Source organism: Habropoda laboriosa, unplaced genomic scaffold, assembly GCF_001263275.1.
Source record: "Habropoda laboriosa isolate 0110345459 unplaced genomic scaffold, ASM126327v1 scaffold22, whole genome shotgun sequence".
Lineage (NCBI taxonomy): Eukaryota > Metazoa > Arthropoda > Insecta > Hymenoptera > Apidae > Habropoda > Habropoda laboriosa.
The window spans coordinates 1,756,125-1,776,300 of NW_017100261.1; the positions used below are offsets into that span (position 1 = coordinate 1,756,125).

The 20,176-nt window shown below is 42.9% G+C and overlaps 1 protein-coding gene across 4 annotated transcripts in view; it reads left to right on the forward strand.

Moving 5' to 3' along the window:
* Positions 1 to 20,176, forward strand: part of LOC108572791 (caldesmon-like) — a 268,746-nt gene that overhangs the window by 4,987 nt on the left and 243,583 nt on the right. Inside the window, exons 1-2 of one of the 4 annotated variants that reach the window (XM_017935079.1) lie at positions 7,908 to 7,989; positions 8,710 to 8,782. The exons of the other annotated variants lie outside the window; for them this stretch is intronic. Coding sequence (XP_017790568.1) covers positions 8,740 to 8,782 — 43 coding nt within the window. The 5' untranslated portion in view covers positions 7,908 to 7,989; positions 8,710 to 8,739. Of the gene's footprint in view, positions 1 to 7,907; positions 7,990 to 8,709; positions 8,783 to 20,176 lie in introns of those variants that run through there. 4 annotated transcript variants of the gene reach the window in all.

Genomic DNA, 20,176 nt, shown 5'->3' on the forward strand with positions numbered 1-20,176 from the left:
TATAACTTTGTTGCGTTCGATCTTCTACGAGACAGACGTAAGTTTTCCATTACTGTACACTGTAAGCGAAGAGTTTGAAAGTATTAGCGCCGTTTCAGATTTAATCCTTTGCGCTGTATCGGCTGGCGCTACGAGGATACGTGTAATTTGCATCACGACTTCATATTGAGAGATTGTTTCTACAGGTATCACACATAATGGAGAATTTTTAAACCTAATTTTTTTTTCTTTTTCAAAACTAAAATATGCTGGAGTTAACCCTTTGCACTCGAAGATTTGTTTCTTATAGGAATGCAGCAAATCGGAGATTGCTAAATAAAATTGATGAAATTGTTTAAAACTAACATAGATATACACTACACATATATTAAAGGATGTAACTGTTTTATTTCGATATTTCATATATTTCTATATTACACAAAAGCTTGTAACTATTCGTTAGATGTTGGTTATTTCGAACTGTTTCATTGCTTAGACCTGCTGTCCTGGAAAATATCAGCTTTAATAGGTCCTCGATTAATTACTTACCAAGCGGTAAGCAGTTAAACAATTAAAGTTACAAATACCACAAGAGAAGCAAAAATAAGTAAAAGTTTATTAAACAATTTCTAGTCGATGAATTTTTCGAGATTTCCACAGTAGCTAGAAATTTCCTATAACTATACCGATACCGAGGATTCTTCGCACGTGAGATTGAAAAAGGGTCACCGTTCAGTCACCTCTCGAGTGCAAAGGGTTAATATTTCGATCGCTCATCTTCTCAGAGTTACGTTACTTCGGAACTTTTCGTATCGTAGGTTTTAAGTTCCACAAGAGGTAGTATTCCCGATTGAAATCAGCGTTCCATTCTAGCTGCCTCCGTACAAGGTGACCATTAATTACAAGCGCAACACTGTACTATCTAACGCGTACTAATTATTTTAACACCGTTACGTAATCGTTGACCGGCCACAGTTTTCGATCACCGTTTCCTGCCCCGTCGGTTTTTCCTCGGAAGATCCTCTCAGCGTGGCGAGAAAAAGCGAAACTCTCGGTAATCGCGATGATAATTAAATCTGTAATCAGAATTGCGAGTACCTACTGAAAGAAGAACAAGTTCGTTTTTGTTTTTCTTTTTTCTTTCTTCACACGCCGTTTCTACGTTTCGCGGCAATTTTCAACGCGACGATCTTTGCCTCTCGGATGTACATATTTCTGTATTCTACTCGGTTCATTATGCACGAGACGAGTTTAATAGTTCGTCTCGTAATTTCGAGCAGTGTCGAGCATTTGCATGCTTTCCAGTTATATCGTTAGATTCCTTTTCTCTGCGTATCATTCGTGGTCCGTGTGTAATAATTCTCGCCTGCTGCTGCGTTCAATGGATCAGTCAACTTTTTGATGTCATCGCGACGTATGTGTGTGACGTAACTCCGCGATTCCATTTAGAAGCACGACGGAATGCTATTTCACAGCTGAACATCTCGATTTTGACGGAGGAGAGCCAATACGTTCCATGTGCTTTTCGTGTAAACAGCTTATTTTTGGATAGAAACGATCGCCTCGCGGCGGTAAACGAATCCGATGGAATGTAGAATCTTCGTGTCAGGTTTAAATTGAATCTAGTGCTCTGTTTCGTTTTAACCTGTTAACTGGAGAAGACGACGAGTTAATTTGTCATTGGTGTTAGTCTGTATACTTATTGGAATACAATAGATCATTTATCGAGGGATTATTCGTTAAACGTAAAATACATCGTATTCTCTAATTTGCACGAGTGAAGATGAATTAGGTGGGTAATCAGTTTTAATTATGAACTAGAGAGATTCAATTTCTGGCACTGAAAAGTGGTCCATGTTTGTGAATGATTAGGGCGATTGGTTTCATTCTTTTTGTACGATAAACGTACATGTTTATAGAGAGACTAGAAAAGAGGAATGAAAAATTGAAAATTATTAGAAATGTGGCTAGTGATCAGAAACAAAAATTTTCTGTTTTTTCTTTTACATCTTTTCGAATCATAGTTCTCAGCTCGTGGAGGAATTTTTTAGAGAAAAAAAATTGTGGCAATGGCAATAATTAGAAATAAAAAAGAATTGAGGTTTTCGTTTAAAAAACCGCACATTTTCTTTTATTATACAAAAATGGTTTAATTTAATTAAAGAAAGCCTCCGCGAGTCGATAACGAATCTTACTCAGAATATGTACGCGAAAGATGAAGTTAATCGGATGAAAGGTGAGGCAGTTATCAAATACTGTTTCGAGAGAAACGCGTTTGAAGTTCTGTAACGAGCAGTGTTTCACTCGACCACTATAACTTCTTCAATAATTCAAATTTCGAGTTCGTCGTGGATCTAAAATATTCCTACGATATACACCTTTCAAAATGTGTGAACAAAAAAAAAAAAGAAATCGATTCTTTGAAATCGAGAAACGTATACCTACGACCCCTTGATTGTTCTCAGAAATCATCGAACACTTTCAATTTAATTTCCATTAATTACCCATGACTCGTTAATGCACACGTTCATTATCGCGCATATACTCTTCCGCGACATTGGATCGTTTAAAGGTCGCTTTTTGCTTCTCTCTGTATAAACGAAAGCGTAAACAAATTCCCGCGCAATGAAAACAATCACGTCGTCATTGAAATTCTAATTGCCACGTGAGAGATACCCAAATACACACGCAATTACCCGCATGTGATCGAATTGTCGATTACGTAACCTGTGGCGGCCTCTCTTTTATCACCTCCTCGAACAACCCGCTATCACCGGGGAACACTGTTGCGAAACTTTACGCTCCGCGATTCTCTTCTGTGACTTCCTCGCGAATTGCATTCTCGGTACGCTGTGTATATGCGTGTACGTGTATATCTCGTGAGATAAGATAATTATCGGGGCTGGCGGGGCGGCGCGTTTCGACGGAAAGTCGAAAGAACCGCTAGCGCCCCGGTGAATAGCATGCGGCTGCTGGTCGTTCGCACGATTTATTAGGGCTTAAATTGGCGCATGCGTCACACAGAGTGTACGTGACTAACCGGAACTTTCCTTCCACGGTAACGCACGTGGATCATGCGGTATGCAACGGCAAGGCAGCGTGTGGATGGCGATCTCTTTGTGGCAAGGCCCTCTGCTAGAAATCGCCGCGAAAGAAAAGTTTGCCCGAGAAATACACTTCTTCGGCCGGTGTGCTGCTGCTGTTCCTTACTTCTGCTCGCGTTTTCGCGAGCACGCGCTTCTCTCTTTAAATCTTTTCGTCGTCTCTTGACAATTTCTGTGTCACTGGTTTACCGTGTTTTTCTTTTACTGCTTAACGGTACGAAACGAATCCTGGCGAACGGAAAGATCCTCGTGAAAGTCGAAGATTCTTATCGGTGGAGAACGGTATGACTCTTTTTGTTTTTAGGTATAGGGTGATTCAGAGAGGGTGTTTTCTGGTTTAATGTCATTTTTAGGGGTGTTTCCTTTTGTTAACCTCTTCAGGGACACTGGTACATATGTATCGAAAATGCCAATATTTGTGATTGACAAACGTCGAATAGAAACGGGTATGTACAATTGGTTTTTACGTTTTCTATCGTGATGGAATTGTTCACCTATGCATCTATGAGTCGTTTAACCGTTTGAGTGTCAAGGGTCATTGCGAAAATCTTACCGAATCAGGGCCACGCGAAGCGATAGAGCTTGTTTAATCCTTCGGGTCTTTTTTGACCCATCGCCTTCTTATTTTTTTAATAATTAATTTTTTTAACTTTTGCTGTTGTCAAGTTTGTGTTCCCTTAACACTGTGTTAGAAGTTCATTGTCTAGTTCACGTAAGGTCCTTGGGTCAAAAAAGACCCTTAACCTCTTCAGAGACACCGACACATACACATGTGTACCTACGTTTAGGTTTTCCGAAAAATTCCGATATTCGGGATAGAGAAATTATGAAAAACATAATCTTCCAAGAAGGAAAGCAGTTTCATTGCTATCGATTTAACACGAATATAAATACGTACCTACATAAAAAATTAGATCACTTTTGTCTAAATTTAAGAAAATCGTCCCTGAAGAGGTTAAGAGGCCGTGCGTGTATGTATGGATTAATCATGCCGCGATTTTTAATCCAGTCACGAAACACAGCAGCCAGGTGCTTTATAAAAGGCCGTAATGCAACGTTATGACTCACAACGAGCTGTTTCAATTAATTCAAATGATAGGAAAATAAAATTGGCACACGATGCTAATTAAAACGTTAACCCCTTACCTTACGATTTCTTTTTTTTTTTTTTTCTTTTTATTTGGCAAGCATCGTGTGCAAAATTGAAATTCACGTTTATTACCAGTGTGCAATATACTTCTCTTGCCCATATCTCGATCGTAATCTACACCACGAGTGTGACTCATTATTACGTGGTGGAAAAGGGGTTAATAAACGTTTCTAGAAGTCTCTGTCTCTATATCAGAACAGAAGCGTATTTCCGCGAAAAATTCGACGATGACTCTTGCACGTTTCGCGAAGTAGAAGTTAGCCTGTACGTGTGTTGCGTAAGTGATATTTAGGGAAAGCTGAATAAGAGTTGTGAATTGAACACGCTGTTAGCCTTACGAACCTCGTGGCACGCGATAATTATAGTTTCGCGCGGTGTATAAAGCTTTAGAGAGAGCTCTGTTATTTCGCGATCATTCTCGAACGTACTTAACGTCCGTTTTGCAAAACCTTCTTTTTGCCACCGCAACATACCGTTTATCGTTCCGCTTTCGAAGCGATTCTCAAATATATCCTATACGAACCGGTGTGTGCATACCGTGTTAAACTGCCTGTAGAAATTCTTCGAGAAACATAAGCTCCGTCCAGATGTCGCGTGTCGTTGGAGCAGAAGCAAAGATACGTCAAGTTTTACGCGCTTCCTGCGCGCGTTCTTGACGCATTGCTCGAGTCAGTCGTTGGCACGATGCCTGTTCAGTGTCGCGTCACACGACATCCCAGGCTGTGACTAAAAGAGCCAAAAAGAGAGAGAGAGAAAAAAGATATGGAGTTACCTCCAGCCTTAGATGGAACGCAACCTTCGTATACACTTACCTTCGAGATTCACCCTTGTCTCCTTCCTGTACTCTGCCAAAACAGTAATTCCACTTGGGAACGTTTCGTCTGCTTTCTTGAATCGAGTGTACGTACAGTTGGTAGAAGGGATATATAGCGTGGTCGTAAATTAAACCGTTATGCCATACGACGTTGATGTAGAGCATCAGAGATGGCCATTTGTGAATCGATATCTGAAATTTCTGATTGTTATCTTCCGTTGAAGCTATACTTTATCGAGCCTCTACTGTTTTTTGCTCAGAGTAGTAATTCTCGTACTATTCTACGAATTTTTTGGATCGGAATTTTTACTTTAACCCTCCGTAGGTAATTTGGGTCTTTGACGACCCAAGTGAAATTTTTATTTTTATTGCAAAAAGTTTGAAACATTTCACTTTACGAGCAATTGTATAATTTAGTAGAGATTTTGATAAGAACTTAAGAATTTTGTCAGACTTTTTGAAAGCTTAAGACAGTGACAAAATTACAGTTTGCCTATGAAGTGTGAAAAAATATGTTTGCCTACGGAGTTAAATTGTATGGGAATCATGCAGTATGTAATGACGTAATGATCAGTTAGAACGAATTCCCGATTTACGAACAGTTGTTAGGAACGAATAATTCCATTTAAACATTTAAAATGAAGCGTGTGATTTTTAATAATATTTCTTTTTCTTCTCTCTTCTTATTTACTTACTATTGTATTCTTTTGCACTTCTTTCTGGGCTCCGCCCGTATAATAGTAATAATAATAATTCGTAAAAATGGGAACTACACCTGCATTGATAAAAATTAACCTGCAGCTGTCGATGATTAAGGCACACATAAATTTTTGTAAATACGGCAAGGGAGAAATCAATTCTGAGTTGATATAGAAAGGCTCTGAGGCTCGATCTTCTTATCTTCCTCGAAACGCTGACTGACGAGACACCTGATTGATTTTACGGCCTCGCTACATCACTTCCACAGACTATAATACCTCGGCCAACCTTTTACCCCGTGTCTCGTTCGTCGAAAATCGACGTGTTCGTGTCCAATATTGTTTCAGGAAGTCAAAAAGCTCTACGCCTAAAAATCTCCACGGTCGACTGATTCCATCGACACGAACGCGCGACCGCGTAAAAACCTAAAAGCCTCGATGTAACCCTGAGACAAAAAATCGAGCGGTTGGTTCATCGATCCCGGAAAAAATTCAATTACTCGTTGCTACGTGCATGTGTGCGCGTGTGTGATATACGAGGAATCTTGAATAATTTCAAATAAGTATTTAGGTACCCGCGCGATGTATTTGAATGTTTGGATACGTTTGTATTAGGGTACGAGTCTACCTGAGAGTCTTTTACCATAGTTGCTCTCGAGAGTACTCTCAAGTTGTGTGTTCAATTCTCTGCCAGCACTCTCAGTATCGTGTATGCTGATAAATTTCACTCTCGAGAGCAACTCGCGATATTTTTACTCTCAAATCGACGCGTGCCTTTACCTTCGCGATGAATCTATTAAATATCGGTGTCGAACAGTCTTCTATAAAATTAGGTACACGTAAAGTAGAAACACTTTGTCTTTTCTGTTTTGTGTCTTTATACTCTAAAAGACAGTGAATTTAATCTTAATCCTTTACCTAAACTCGCGCTCTTTAACTTCTTAACACACTTAAATTTTTCTCAATTTGATGCGTCAGAAATGGTCAGTTTCATTTGTTTTTTAAATTATTATCTAGGCGTACAGAAATAAGTTTCCTATTATTCGTAATACTGCAATTCACATTTTTACCATAATAAAATGGGTAACGCAATATGGAAAGTGAAAGAAAATAAAAAACATTACGCGTAAGGCACTGGCGTTAAGGGGTTGAAAAGCTTCATATTTGAATAATTAACATACAAAATCCGGATACTCCTGTAAGTATTCAGACTCGGATTTCGACACCGAGTTCGGATTATAACGACCATTTCCAGTATTCATATATCCGGATAATAAGACTTCTATTTACTGCACAGGGTGGTCCTTTTTAACCCTCGTGCATTGTTCGGCAAAAATTGACCCGGCACCGAACTTAGGCATTAACTACCTGTGAGTACAAAAGCACAGCAAGCAAACCCATTACAATAAAAGGATTATTTATTTTCTATATAGAAATAACATGTAATTTTTATATAATTATGCGTTCAATATTTCTCCTAAATCATCCGATATGCCTAAAAATTGGATTTATTTACATATTACCTTACACTTCCTATACAGGTCAATTTCACCCTATTTAGCAATACCACTAACAATTATTTTAATATTGAGCACGAGGGTTAACTAAAAGCCACACCTACATAAATATCAGGTCTACCGGAAAGTTATGTCCGTTTCTGAATTAAAAGAAAATAGCACATTTTCAATACATTTATTAATATTCACCGAACAATATAATTTCCATCGTTACCAATGACCTCTTCCCAGCGTGGTGGTAATTCGTGGATTCCATTTCCGTAGAATGACTCATCTTTGGCTCCTGATCTTTCCGGTAGACATAATATCTCTTGAAATTGTGACGATGAAAAAAAATGTAATTTTTCGCCCAATGCAGGGTTAACTTGGCCAGTTGGACGCTCGGCGTCGCGACGGCCACGTTGGCTCGTTTCTCGAGGGCGGGGAAAGAATCGCTAAGGTGACTGGGCGGGGTGGAGTGAAAGAGGAGTGCGAGTGGTGTGCAAGAGGGGAAGGGGTAGCGTGGTGCATCGACTCGAAGGAGGGAAGGGGGTTGATTCATCGTAGAGGCCGCACTCGGCTTCACGCAGTCGTAGAACGAATCTCGTTCATCGCGATCCTGGACGAGCGGGACGAGCCAGTTACGCGTCTTCCACGCGAAAGTCAAGGACGCGAGTCGACGGAATTCCGGCTGCCGCATTCTCGGGGCACGCGAGACAACGCGAGAGACACAAGTAGTCGTTTGTTGGTACGGGGCCTCGAGTTCGACGTTGCTGTTTTTTTCTTCTTTCTATCTTTCGGATCGTTCCATCGGTCCATCGACGAAATACGCAACGATAGGGGAGAAGAGGAGACGATTTTTTTAAATCGCGTCGTTCGATCTCTTTAAATCTCGCACATTTCACCGGAGGTCAATTGAAAGTCGATCGATTTAAATGGTAGATCGTAGTGTGGTAAAATTTGTCGTTCGTCTGTGAGAGAGAGAGAGAGAGTTTATTGTCAAATGGTTTAAATGTAAGTTTCCATTTGTGCGCGATTTGAATCGATCATGGAAACGAGGGGAGCGTGTGTAGAGCACATAACGCGGTATATACGTGTGTATGTGTAGACGGGATGTGGAATCGAACGTGAAGTTTCTATGACAATGTGTGCCTACACGTTATTCTAAGCGGATGATTCATCGTTTACATTGGAGAAGTTAACTTTCATATTCAATTTGTCCCGGTTACCTTTTTCGGTCAACCAGTTGCGCTCTTCTCTCTGGAGAGCGTGTCGAGCGTTTTCGTCTCCTCTTTCTCCTCCATTCTCGTGATCGTCGAGTCGAGTCGAGTTTAAAAGTCGAGTGTCGGGGCCTCTTTTTCTTCAATCTGCTGTAAAAAAAAGAAAAAGAAAAGAACAACGTGATTCGTCGTATGCGACTAGTTCTCTTTCTTTTTTCTTTTTTTTAACAATGTTTGGTGTGAAACAGTTCGCCCAGGCTGGATCGTGAGTGCTCATAATGGTCGTCGCGATGCTCGCCGACTACGGGCAGCCCGATTTAGGTACGTGACACATAACAACGCACGCGTTCCGCCGTGCGTAAACGGATTACCGTTTCTTTTCGACGTTAATTATTCTATAACGAGACCTGATTACCGTGTCGTCTCATACTGGATCAAACGAGCCTGAATGGCTCGTTGCAATATGACGCAATTATTCGCTGCAATTCCACCGTATGTAGGTAGGCTACCCGCAGTCTATGATTAATGCAACGAACGGAGTAAACAAATTTTCACGTTCCATCCTTCTACGAACGTTTATTACTTAAGAGTAACTCGCTAATGGAGAATATCGATCGTTGCGCCCAGCTTTCTTTCCTATATACTCGCGAAAGCACGTGCAACTCTTTCTCTCTTTTACACGGAAAATTGTTACCCTTGCGGTGTGAAACTTGGCGAAAGCACGTGCTCGGAAATGATCGATCTCTACCGAGAATTCCGTCGTATTCGACCCTGTGAATTATACATACACAGACACCGTTATATTCGAATGAAACGGTGAAACAAAGGAAACAAGATTGTACTTCAAGAACAGTCCACCGTTATCGTCACAGTAGAGATCTTTACGCGTCTAAACCCGGTTGAAAAGCTGCGCTGCTGCCACCGGCCAGCGAAATTCGTCGCGGCGAATTTGCAATCCCGCAACGTTTCAACCGGTCCCACGGAACGGATTATGCCGTTAAATTGGAGAGAACGAACGAACGGTATACGAAAACGAGGCGTTTTCTGTCGTTTAATTCTGCGATGATAAAAATTCCGCGGAGCTGTTTCACCCGTTCCGGGACACCGTCACTCTCTCTCCCCCCGCGTTGACATTGTTACGAGGCACGAATCACTTCCAGGTATAACAGTGGTCCGCGGCCGTTTCACTTCGGTTTAATCGATTTCATGACGAAATTCTCTTCGGAGAGAACTGGTTTTCTCGCGTGGAACAAAGGCCAAGAGATGTCCGTACGCGGCTCTGTCTCTCCTTGATATTATCGTGCTTTTTAAGGCGAGGCCAGCTCGATTTTCTTCCTCGCTTTTTCGACGTTGCTTCCGTGACTTTTAACGCTCCCTTTGAAAAATTCTACCTCGTTACGTTTCGAACGTTAGATATTCCATCCGTGCTTCGTAAGTGTCACGGTGTTTAAACGCCGGCAAGGTCACGTTTCACGAATTAGACCCAGTTATTTTCCAATGAATCATCTGGAAGCGACTGCCAAAACTAAGTTTTCCGCATTTTGCGTTGCAACCAGGTCTCCTGAAGCAACTTGAATCATTCGGTCCCTGGCTCGTTGCCTCGGTTTTCCAAGTGACGTCTCTCGCTAATAACTCTCCATCGCGCAGCCTGGGTGAGATTGTACGAAGGTGTCGCACGTGCCCTATCCGATTATGAACGCGACACATGCTGGCGTAATGTGTGCCTCGTAAACCATGGTCTAGGTCAATAACAGGAACCATATTGCACGTATTAAAAATGTGTGTGCACTTTTCTTCCACCACCCCTGTTCGTGCATTCTTCGTTTGCTCAGAGGGACGCGTACGTCACGACCGTTTGTTCACTTTTACACGCGTACAAAAGTCGGTGACATCATTATTGCGTTTGCTCAGCATTGTTCCTCGCCTTGCTTTTCACACAGCGCAACAGCTGGCGTCTTCCTTGTTTTCTTTCGTGCGCTAGGAAAGTGAAGATTTTTGGCACTGGGAATAGCCGCAGCTCCTAATTTACGTTAGCCCCTCTATTCACGCTCCTCTCCCGAAGGTGTGAAAAATGGCTCGAGGCGCGATATTTGACGGTTCGGGGCAAATATTTGCCTACTATCCTGTCACGATTCGTGGTACCACTATCTCCTCCTCGTCCGGGGTTCGTAAAATTTGATAAGTGCGGTGCATTAACGTTGACGCTTGAAAGCGTACCGCGGTTACCGGAGAGGGAAAAAAAAGAGGCATTCTGAGCGAGCATTGTCGCGCCACGATTCACGAGCTATTGTTCCCCGCGCTTTTCAGGCCAGCCAGAAAAGTGCAGCTGCCTTTTCCTTTTGTACACTCTACCTAGTTGCTGTGGCATAGAAGCTAGATTTCGCGAGATTACGCCGTCGAAACGAGGTTCGCAGAGGGCCTCCGTAAACGTTCTCTCTCTCTCTCTGCTAGTCGGTTTCCAACCTTGAATTACCCTTCTTCAATTTCCTATCTCTGCAAACGGCTAGTTCTTCCTGCACTGCCGCCTTTTTCCCCCGATAAGCGAAACCCTCTTACCTTTGAACCGTCTCTGTTAGAACGCGTATACTTTTTGATATCGCCGCTACCTTTTGCGCGTTTCTCACACGCTCCAACTTATCGCAATGAAAATTTCGATAGCATTCAGGATTCTTTTTTTATTTTTTCAGTGTCAAACTTTTTTCTGTTATTAAGCTATTTGTGAAGCATGCAAAACAATTTTTTAAGTAGCTTTTTAAATGTTCGTTTAATGCTTCATCTAGAGGTAAAGACAGCGCCTTTAGAAAGAGATGTCTCGCTAGTGGAATTGATTTCAGATCACAAAGAATCAAAACAATGAATCAAACAGAATTTTTATTCATGTAAGTCAAAATTTAAAGAGATGTAAAAAATATGAAATTTTCAAGGTAGAAGTGTAAATCTGGTACCTACGAGAGACAATGGTATGTAGAATAACGTGTTAAAATTTCATATCGATCGGCTGGTCGATTTACAGTTAAATTTCTCAGACCCTGGGTACCAGGACCTCGAGTATCTTGCCCACCTTGATAGCTAACAAGGTGGTTGCGCCGGTGAACGGAAGTGCCAGGCCCAAGGGTGAACGCACCTGTGTCGACGAATTGCTCGTGCACCCTCTAACGAGTTTATGACATGTCCATTACTATAGAGTGGGCAGTAGCAAGTCATAAACACTCCATGCGCTACGCAGAAATACAGAATTTCCACGTCCATAAAGCAATTTCTAGACCTTGCCTACCAACCCTAATGGTTAACAGTGACATAAAAATTTTAATGAAATTCCTGAAAAACAGCTTGACCAAGCGTTCGTGTCATAAACCGAATCGCCTGGACACCCTCTTTCGTCGTTAAATTTCTAACCCGCGGAACTTGGCTCGAAAGGGTAGCTCGATTTAATCAGTCAGGTGAAAGCTCGAAAGCAAAACGAGTGCCAGTGGTAATCAGCACGAGGTTGTAATCGTCACTGTCGCTTTCTACGAGTCTCGACGCGAAAATTAACAATCCACGGATAACGATTCGCGGATCGTTCGTTTTCAATAGGCGAACCGTGGGGGAATTAATCAGTGTGGTCGGAATCGATTCTCGATGAACCGTTTTTCTTTTTCGGACGCGGTTATTTTCGCCTCTCGTTTATTTTCCACCGAAAGTTGTCCGATTAATCGAACATTCCTGCGCTCGATCGTCACCTGTCCGCTACTCTAATTGCATTTGCATAACTGGCAAGCGAGCCGAAACGCAGAAGCGAGCTGCGTGGCTGCATGACGCGACGCGGATGCACGAGCATTGCCCGACAGAAAGAGGAGGCATTATTATCCGGTACCTTGTTGCGTACGCGCGTTCCGCGGCATAATCAACGGTCTCGCGCCGGCATATAATTGAATATTAGAAACGCGTATCACGAGTTGTGCGAGCGCCGTTAAACGAGTATTATTTTTTTTTCTCTCGATCGGAACAAGGTAGAACCGAGGCGGAAAGAGCTGCCGGGTTGTATTATGCAATTGTTACCGCACGCTGGCGTGACACTACCGCCTTGAATTTTCCCATTCCGTGAATTCATTAATAAGTATGATAATATGCTCTCGAATTAGACGAGTCTATTTACTTTCCTCGAGGTTGGCGCTAAGGTAGACTACCAGTTGAACGTTTCTAACCATTTGTTGTATTCTATACGAAGTTGAAAACATTTTTATTGTGCGTTTCTATATTTTCAAACGTGCGCTATATCGTTGAAAGTGTGAAAAGCGACGGAGAATTAGTGCAACGAGGGGAAAGTGATTCGAAACTTTTGCCCGTCACTGGTGTATTCAAGTATAGTCACACGCAAATCGCACATTCTCTCTAACCAAAGTCTTCCAACAATATTGGCGAACCATTTAACGAAAACCTGCAAACGATAACTGCAATTTACACGTGAATTCCGGTACCAGGTGGAAATCCACTCGAAATCACCCGAGTTGCTAATATCGAACCTACGTTTCAGAAGCAGGAAATTTTATAGACACGTCGTCGATGTTCAGCCATCGTCCGGAAAAAAACACGTAACGAAATTCCATCGAATCTAATTTCTCCGTGAAACGTCGAGGCTCTTAATGGCGCTCTCCCGGCCGAGGCATGCTTTAATTATGATTGCGCAACCCTGCCGCGCGTTTCTCTCACTCGAATGTTTGAACAGAAAGCCGGGGAGGGAAGTATTAGGAGAGAAATCACGAATGGGCCGTGCTCGGCCTTCAAACTTGTTTTCGATAATAAATCGATTTTACCAAGTTTTCTCCCTCGCGGGGAGAGTTTGCGTGGCTGGTGGCCGCGCTCGCGTTACACGGTTGACCTATTCGCGCGGCTATTTGCGTGGAACGCGCAACAAATTGCTGCGCCTCTCTCGTTAGTAGACGTCTAATTCGCCGCGAATGCGTGCTCGTTCGCGCGTGCATTTTTGCGTTACATCATCCCCCGTCTGCTGCTTTACACCGTCTTCGTGCTCCGTGACAGTACGTAACGAGCATGAAACGCACCAGCAACGAGTACGAACCACTGTCGAGGCGCTCCATTCTGTTTCTTCTTTCTAGCGGCGAGGGTATAGTCGTTGGAAGAAATAGGACGTGGTTTGCGAAATTGGTGGAAAATTCGAGTAGATGCGGGTTCGAATATTTGGAAAGTTGGTTAAAATTTGGTTATGTGAACTAACACGTTTGATAATTGGGTCACCAATGGGTTACTCTTCCTCTCGAGATAGAATACATTAACGCGTCTCGTGCCACGTGTAGCGATGGTATAGTCGGTGGAAGCGATATAGTAAGGCCGTGAAATTGGCAAGGCTTAGAAGTAATGTGCAGAGCTGAGTTGGTTAGTTGGTTACACGACTTTCATCAATCGGAAGAACTTATTCTTTGAATGCAAATGAAGCTTAGAGCGTAAAAAATTTTAACTATATCGATTTTTTTTATAATTAAATATAGTCAACCTTGTTATAGCACGGTTAATACGTTTCGTGTTGTTTCGAAGAGGTGTTAAGCGAAACCATGAACTAATAGAAATTAGGGGAATGCGTTTGGTGTTACGAAACCGTGTTAACCCTCATCCGTCCCTCAGTTTCGCATCTTAATAGGTCCCTCGGTGTTAATTTGACACAATGGTAAAGAATCAATTAAACGAGAAGGTAAATAATTAATTTTGTAAATTCATTTATTAAATATAGAAAATAAACAAAAAATTTTTTCTACAAATAGCCGAATAATACAATTTTTTTACCGGAAAAGTGTGTCAAATTGACAGGAGGGACGGATGAGGGTTAAGCGAAACTTAGAACGAATGCAAACCAGCATGATTTCTTCCGTATTTTTAAGATCTAGCAAGAGTCAGATATTTTTTAAATAAAATAGTATAAGAATTCCTACCTAGCCGTTTGAGTGCCACGGGTTATTTCAGAAATCCGACCGAAAAATGCCAAAAGTGGCGCGATCGCGCTTCTTTTATTTGATATCGAAAAATGTTAAAAATTTTGTTTTCGACAGTTTCACCAAATACGACTGTTTGGAAATAACACGAAACAAAGGCAAAATTAATTATGTGCCGGGTTTTTGTTCAATTCTTTTATAAAATAAAGTTGCTGCAACGTTTACGAGAATAGAATTTCCACTTCCTGGCCTGATCCGGCGGCACTTTTCGACGTCGAATGCGAACAGCGTGATCGCATTGCGTGGCACTCAAACAGTTGAAACATTCGTGCTATGTGAGAGTTGCCCAAGTTTATGAAGCCGTGTGCTATATGGAAACCGTTTAAAAGAATATCGTGTTAAAGGAGGACACTCGCAATTTTTGCACCGTGTTACGACAGGGTCGACTGTATTTCCATGTTTCTTTTCAATTTTCTTCCAACGTTCTGGTAAAGCCTGTAATTCTCTCTCATCGCGGAACGTGTTAACATTGTTCTCATCGATTCTACATGCAGCGTTGCTTGTCATTTAGCGAATCGGTGCCGCCACACGATCCCTGGTTTTACGTCTTCGCGGTATTTCTTCGAGCGACTATACGATTAAAGGAAATACTCTGTCTCGGTATGGATATCTGACGCGGAAACCGAATAAATCGACTCCTCGAGCTTGCATATATCTCTCCCGAAGCTATTCGCGTCCTCCGTGAAGCTCTCAGCGTGAAACTTGGAACGGCGCGAGGTCTTCCGAGCTCGAATTGGTACGTTGAAGATTTTTACGATGGCTCGATCGCCGTTTAAGGAGCGATACCGAGACGCGAGAAGATCACGGAGATCCGCTTCGACCCCGCGCAGCAGTCGTACAAATGCATAAATTCAGCTGGTCGCGCGTTCGTTGGTTGGCTATCTGTATCGCGGCTAGGCGGGTCGAAGAAGTCTCCGCGGGAAGAAATCGCGGTCACGATCATGTTAGGTCATCGGTTAACCTCGGTATCCATAATGTATAATATAATAGAAAGTTCGCTTTACACGAGATTGTATTAATTGGCGGTATTTGAGGTTTGTTTTCCTAAATTTCTCGTAGCTTGATACACGCTTTCTAGACTTCTCAAGGGAAACGGCTGTTAGGTTTATCAACGCGATGATCGTTAAATAGAATGAGAGAGTTATTGCTAGTTGCCTGTAATATGATTTTTTTCTCTTCCAGTCGAACGTTGTATTTTATCGATTATCAACCTTGTTATCTTCTCAATTTCAGGTAAGCAAACAGAGAGTCGTGGAACGGTGGGAAAATTTGCCGGTAGTATACGGCGGGTAGCTCTCTGCGTGCGGTGAGTTTGAACACCCATTTCAACGAACAGCAAAGTCGTCGGTTTTTCCGTATATCGTCGAGACACACGAGTTACGGTAATTCTTATCGGTTTGTTGCGTTCATTCTGTTTCACCCTGCAACGTCAGATCCAGCTGGAGAGATTCGCTAATTAAAGTTTCATCCTGCACCGCGGTTTTTCTGTTTGTTTATACGAGAGCTCATGCTGCGTGAAGAAAATTAATGTAATTATCGTGTATGGCAGCTTAAGCGATTCTCTCTCCCCCCTCCCCCTCTTCGACGACCGTGATACTCTTCGGTAAGAACCGACTCCGATGATTCTCGGCGATAAGAAAAGTTTGCACCGTGTTAATACTCTGCACTCGTGCGGCCGCCACTCTCTTACACCGGTCACCGGAACTCAACCTGTATTTTCCTCATTTTACGCGATGTTTACATCCGCGATATTACAGGCTGAACGCGATGAAAAGACAGATCGCCACTCTGTTTTCTTCCCTTTAATATTTGCCTCTTAGCGAATCTTTCTCCGACCGATTAATACCGTGTGTAATTATAAGTGGACGATCAACGTGTCGTCTATCGCTTCGTTTCACCACGGTGAATAGCGGAGGATCGTGTTTCGAGAATCGAGAGTTCTCGCAAAACGACGAAACGTTCGGGAAGATCAGAGATATACGCCATGGTGTTCCCATACGCCGGAGACATTTCGCGAAGATTTAATACCGCGTGTGTGCTGTGAGCGCGAGATAGCTAGATCGAAGCGGTGATAGCGGCGCAAAAGGGGGTTAACGAACGCAATTTGCAAGCGTCTCGTTGCGGTTTTTCGTGGCTGAAACGGATAGGCGTGCGCGCGCACACAGTCTCGTGGACGCGTGACAGTTCGCGTACAGGTTGACGGAGAAGGCTTAATTCTCGGGATAGTTTCTCACGAATAGGTGGGTCACCGTTCGAGCATGTTACATTCGCGTATATGTCGATGCCTAGGCAGAATCCGTGCCGGGGAAAACGGTACCGTGCGGTGTGCGGCGGCCTGTTATCTCGGCCAGTAATTTCGCGCGGTTATATTTGAACAGCTCCCACGTAGGTACGGCTAATCGTAGCCTATTTACCGGCAGCAGATATCGATCCTTTATACTTACAAAACTATTCGGAATTGGCTCTCTTCGTTGATCGAGCCTCTCGCCACTCGAAACTGAATTACGAGGAATGAAAATTACCGAATGCCGATGCACGGTGAAACGGTATCCTAATCAACTTATACGAATCGATTTGCTGGCTGCTTGTAATTTGTCGGGTAAATTAAAGCTATCGAGTGAAAATAGGCTTGTACAATCGAGCAGAAGTATTTCCTCGTATTACGATATCTACGTGATTCGATTGTTTCTTGATTCAATGAGACGGTAGATTTAATTGTATTAGCTCGGTAGCTAAATTCGCAACCTTCTGTATTGTACGTTTGGTGGTGGATTTGGGGTGTTATTTACTGGGAGCTGGTCGAAAATTGTCGTACCATTGACGCAGAATTCTACTCATTTCAACCTGATCGTGTTCAGGCAAAAATTAGGAAAACTTCGTTTCGTCAATTCTTGCGAAAAGGGATTATTCTACAGAGGGACAACGCTTGTCCATATATATATTTTTTTTTACGGGAAGATTTTCTATTGGATTACACAAGAATAGGTAAACACTATAGGTAATACAAAAAATACTAACGGACGCAAGTTCAAAATGAGAGTCTTACAAGACTCTGTCAATGTGTGCTACCAAGGATTGAGTAGAAACACTGCATTCGACGTGCAAAATATTGTAGTCGAACGAAGGCTGAGAACGCCTAATTCATCCACCGTATAGCCTAGACACTGCTCCTAGTGATTATGTTCAGGTCGCTACAGCATTCCTTGGCTGGAAAACGCTATTCCAAATTCGAGAACGTCATAACGCACCTGTCCACATATTTTCAAGCAAAAATGATCAACTTCTACTGCCGAGAAATTGAAAAATTGCCCCAAACATGGCAAAATATTATCGAATCAAACGGAGCATATTTCGACTAAAAATTGTTACTCCTATAATTTTCGTCGCGATCTTAGTTGTCAACCCAATGAAACGCTGTTGAACGCCGAGAAGATAGTTTTCAGTGATTTTCCTAGGGAACCGTAAGGACGCGTAATAATCGCGTGGAGAATGACCTTGTTTAAAGGCTCGTCCGCGAAACAGGAGCGAGTTACACCGGGGCCGGTGTGTGTTGCATTAAGAGGTGCAACAAGCCGTTTCGGCGACTCATTAGCATCCGCGAATGAAACGACTTTAATTATTTCCATCTCGAACGATTTATAATTCACCGTGACGCCCCGTTCTTTTCTCTCTTTTTCTTCTTTACTGGAGCGAGGGAAACGGTGCGAGTGTTGGAGGAAAGGAAGGTCGATCGCCGATGGAATTCTTCGATTTCGTGGTAGAGAGGTATTAAGCTTAGCCGCGGAAACGATGAGCTTCCTTGAGCGTGTCCGACTAATTTTCTGACTCGCACACTCCGCCTGAACGATAAGGGGCTCGTTAAATTCCTTTTAATTGCTCGGCCAAGCTCGAGCCGTAGAATAGAGACCGACTTTCGTGCTTTTTCTCAGATGTGTGCCTCGACTGACTTTTAGGCTCGTAGGGATTCGCAAACTTTTTGAATAGAGGATACGCTTACCGTCTGTGAGCGGCTTAATTGCCATTTCACACACTCTCTCTCTCTCTCTCTCTATCTACCTCTGTCTCACTGCATGCCTTATCGAGTCAATTTCATTTAACGACACGCGGCAATAATTGTAGGCACGTCGAGAATTAATTAGACTGTCTCCAAAGATAGGCGATAACCAGTTGAACGACGTGTTCGCCTTATAATCCGCTTTTCCAGATCGCGATTACCGATATCGCGTCACTTATAATTTTAATTAGCCCTCGATAAGTCGAAACGACAGATACGTTGACGGATACGTTAACGTTCCCCGTGCCTTTTTCTTCCTATCGATTCTTTCCGAACGTGAAAAACACGTGTTATAAAGGATCACATTCGAGAATTGTGTCTATTGCCATATGGAGATAAATTTCACCTTGTTACATGCTATTTTATTAGATCAGTGTTTTTCTTCTTTTCTCTCTCTTTTATTTCGTTACATGTTCTCGATACCGTTTTTTTGTATGTTCGGTAGCCTGTCACGTGTCAGATCGAAGATAAACGGCATGTTTCTCGCAACACCTTTGAAGTCTTTCGCTTCGTCTAAACGGGCGAAAGATCGATATTGTCAGATATTGTGCTGTGCTTAGGCTCCGCGAAAACCGTTCTAAACACCGTTCACGACGAATACGCGGATTGGGCCTGTTTGATAATCGTTCCGAGAGCCGTGGTTAAACGTTCACTCGGGACAATAAGCCAGCCTAATTCGAGTCTCTCCAACCACCCACGTGTACTCACGAAGTTGCCTTCGGGGCTTTCTCTGCTCGACGACGACCACCACCGACCCTTGTGCAATCGTCATCGCGAATCAAACGCTGACAAACGGGGAAACCACCGAGAACGAAATGCTTTCCTAGGAAGAGACCGATACACTACTCCTCCACGAGGTCGTTCACCCTCTATGGATTTCCATTGTGCCTGGTGAAATTACTTATTCAGTAACGTGGCTAGAATGTGATTAAATTGCATCTGGAACGGCTGCGTGTGCTAAATTTGTTTGACCAGTAATTTTATCGCACCGTTAACAGCTTCTCTCTCTCTCTCTCTTTGTGTAGAAACGAAACCACGAAGAACGACGACTCTGTCGAGGAACACGCTTTTATCCTCGTTTTCCATATATCTTCGTTATTCTTCCTCGTTACCGGAGACGAAGACACGTCGCGTGAATCGTGTCGTGTAGAGTGGTGTTTGCAAATGATCGTTGGTGGTTCATCGCGAAGCATTTTCACGCGTTCACCGGAACGAATCCATCAGGCGGCGTTCATCGACGAGTTTGTTAGTTCGTTCGTATGTTCCTCGTTCGCTTCTCGAAGACGCGAGGAAAGACAGAATGGACGACCTCGCCCACGTTCCATTACCCGATCACATAAACCTGACAGACACAGAGAGATCCGTGGAACGGCTGGAACGAGCCGAGTTATCCAGCCGGCCAACGCGGCGACGTGTGGAGGCCAACGATGTTAAATGCAAAGGCCTACTTAACGTCACTTTAGTCAGCTGGGTGTGACTGCCTCCACCATCGCCGTTGATCCTTCAACCTATGCACCCCGGTGTCAATGAGCGACATGCTAATTTGCCTCGTGTACTATCGACGCCTGGCCTTTCTTTTTTTGTGTATCCAAGTCGATCGTCGGTCGAACTGGCTGGCTATTTCCATCTTGTACGATCGATTTTTCCTTCTTTTTTGTTATAGATGCAATCAGT